General features: G+C 39.1%; 1 protein-coding gene across 1 annotated transcript; it reads left to right on the top strand.

Moving 5' to 3' along the window:
- Nucleotides 1–536: 536 nt before the first annotated feature.
- LOC131605683 (uncharacterized) lies at nucleotides 537–1,736 on the top strand. Its single transcript, XM_058878011.1, has one exon. The coding sequence runs from the start codon at nucleotides 537–539 to the stop codon at nucleotides 1,734–1,736; it is 1,200 nt and encodes a 399-aa protein (XP_058733994.1).
- Nucleotides 1,737–2,875: the final 1,139 nt, after the last annotated feature.

Raw genomic sequence — 2,875 nt, 5'->3', positions numbered from 1 at the left:
GGAGTATGAAAGCCATTCTTAGAGGGTTTGAAATGATGACGGGGCTAAGAGTTAACTTTCACAAGAGTAATCTTTTTGGTATTAATGTGGGAGAGAGGTATATGGAGGCGGCTTCGTCCTTCTTGACTTGCAAAGTGGGTTCTCTTCCGTTTAAATTTCTTGGTGTGAGAGTCGGTGATAGTCCTAGGAAACTATCAATGTGGAAGGATCTTCTAGCAATGTTTAGAAAAAGGTTAAATGTGTGGAGAGGAAGATATCTTAGCATGGCGGGTAGAGTGGAGTTGATTAATTCGGTTCTTAGTGCTATCCCGATTTACTCGTTATCTTTCTATAAGGCGCCTAAGAAGGTTTTGCAAGAAATTAAATCCATCCAAAGCAAGTTTCTATGGGGCGGAGGTGAGCTTGTCAAATCCATCCATTGGGTTAATTGGGATACGGTTTGAAAACCGAGAAAGGAAGGAGGTTTGTGAGTGAAAGATGTGGAGATAATGAATGTAGCTTTACTTAGTAAGTGGAAGTGGCGGATTCTCACGGAAATGGGTACGGTGTGGAAAGATTTGTTAGAAGCTCGGTATGGCAATACGAGGCTTAAAGTGTTGATTGGGGATGTTTCTATCTTGTCTAAAAAGGAGTCTCATTGGTGGAGGGATTTAATAGTCTCGGATAATTTTGAGAGGCTTTTATTTGATCATTTTATGAGTGCTATTAAATGTAATATTGGCAATGGAGCATCTACTCCGTTGTGGTACGCGTCTTGGACGGGTCGAAAATCTCTTATGGAATCCTTTCCTTTTTTATTCTCTCTAGCCGGGAATTTTTCGGATTCTATTTATCTTGCAGGGGACTTTATTGATGGAGGTTGGTGCTGGAATTTCACAAGATGGTTCGATGAAGGGAGCCCGGCGGCTGCTGTTGCTGCAGAATTGAAACATCACGACAGGTACAGCAGTAGAGCTCCACCGGCTGCTGCTTCTGTTAACAGTCCGGCTGCTGCTGGCGATGCAACAGTGGCGGATTCTGCCTTCTCTCAGCAGCTGGCAGCGGCGATTCAAGAGGTGCAGGGTGTCATGAATTTGGTGCCGATTAAAGATAATTGTGTTGACAACTTCTCTTGGGCTTTGTCTTCCAATGGGTGTTTTTCCGTTAACTCTTGCTATGAGTTTTTTAAGGCGTCTCTATCCGGTCCTCCAATGGAAAGTAATAAGGTTTTGGCCTTTAACTATTTATGGAAGTTCAAAGTTCCTTCTAGAATTCTTTGTTTTGGTTGGAGATTTTTATTAAATAGAATACCAACTAGAGATCAATTGGTGAGAAGGGGTGTCTTGGTGGGAGGAAGTGATTCGGTTTGTGCCTTATGTTCTAAAGAGGAGGAAACATTATCTCACCTTTTCTTCTTGTGTAATATTTCGATCCGAATTTGGAGAAGGGTGTTTATGTGGCTTGACATATCCGAAGATTTGACTATTGATGAGTTCGGGGATTTCTTTCATTTCTACGGGAAGATTCATTGCTTAAACAAGCGTATGATTGTGGGTACCGTTTGGCTTGCTACGGTTTGGGTGATATGGTTAAAGCGCAATGCGGTGATCTTTAAGAAGGAAGACTTTAGTTTTACCGAATGCATGTCGGATATTGTATTACTATCTTGGAGGTGGTTGTGTGCCTCTCATAGGAGAGTCAATCTTTGTAGTTTTTATAATTGGAATATTCTACCTCTTCTTTGTTTTGAAAGGTAGATTTTCTTTGTTGTATCGGGGCGGAGCATCCCTTTTGCTCCCTTTAATTCCATCACTTATTTAAAAAAAAAAACAATTTGTTATCAACTAAAGAGCTAACTACTAAGACACAACTGACATTAACCAATGAATTAATGAAAGTAGACACGTTTTTCTCAACCAATGAGTTGAGTATTAAAGATCTTAACTGACATCAACTAATGAGTTGATGAGGGTTTAAAGAAACTGATTTCAACCAATGAGTTGACTTGGGTTAACCGGAAAAAATGAGACCAACTCCAACCAATGAGTTGAGGAGGTAAATGATATATTTCAACCAATGGGCTAACAACAGGAGAAGGATTATTTTCAACTAATGAATTGATTTAAATGACAAGGAAATGATGATTGATCAATGCAAGTAATGGATTTATCAGATGTGTGCCAATGGACAATGAGCTCTATTTTTTTCGGTATCCATGTTGGATGTTATGGGAGATGTCCCATGAATGATATGTATGATTGATGAATGCATGTTATGAATGAATTTTATGGTTTGAACTGTTTGACACATGCCCCAGTAAAGGGTAATGATTGGTAGGGTGTTTGTCAAGCATGATTCCCGACATTAATTCTGATTTTGAGGACTGCTTGATATGACATAGTCTGCTTGGACTGCTTGAACGAAAGGTCTTGGCCTTGATTTTCCCCAGAATACTGAGTTTCTGAATATTACTTCCAATGATTGATGTTGACCAAAAATCTTGATTTTTTACAGCAGTTGACTTTTTTCCAAATGAACTGTAGTTTCGTGATCTTTCAATGAATCAAGGTCTTCTCCTCTATTGAATGACATGAATGGAATATAATGTTGATTTTAAGGCCTTTGAATCATATTTTGAGTCTTGGAATCATCTCCTGATTAAAAGTCAATCCTCTGGTGAAATTAGGTCAAAACCCTAATTTGGCGCTTCTGGCATTCTTGAGAGTTGTCTGCCTTAAACTAAGCCATCCTTGGACTTGGATATTGATTTAAGGAACCTTTGAATCTTGAGAGAATGTTGAACCTCTTGTGGGCTTCAAAATCCTAATTTCTTCAGCTTTCTCTTGATCATTCTCCTGTTTTTTAACACACAAGCAACAAACTTTTTTTCTTTTAT

The sequence above is a fragment of the Vicia villosa genome, linkage group LG5, assembly GCF_029867415.1.
Source record: "Vicia villosa cultivar HV-30 ecotype Madison, WI linkage group LG5, Vvil1.0, whole genome shotgun sequence".
Classification (NCBI taxonomy): Eukaryota; Viridiplantae; Streptophyta; class Magnoliopsida; order Fabales; family Fabaceae; genus Vicia; species Vicia villosa.
The sequence above is the reverse complement of the archived record's forward strand: the minus strand, read 5'-3'. Positions and strand labels throughout refer to the sequence as shown.

What these genes read in the sequence shown, in the direction of transcription:
- LOC131605683 (XM_058878011.1), top strand. Translation starts at nt 537, where the DNA reads ATGGGTACGGTGTGGAAAGATTTGTTAGAAGCTCGGTATGGCAATACG.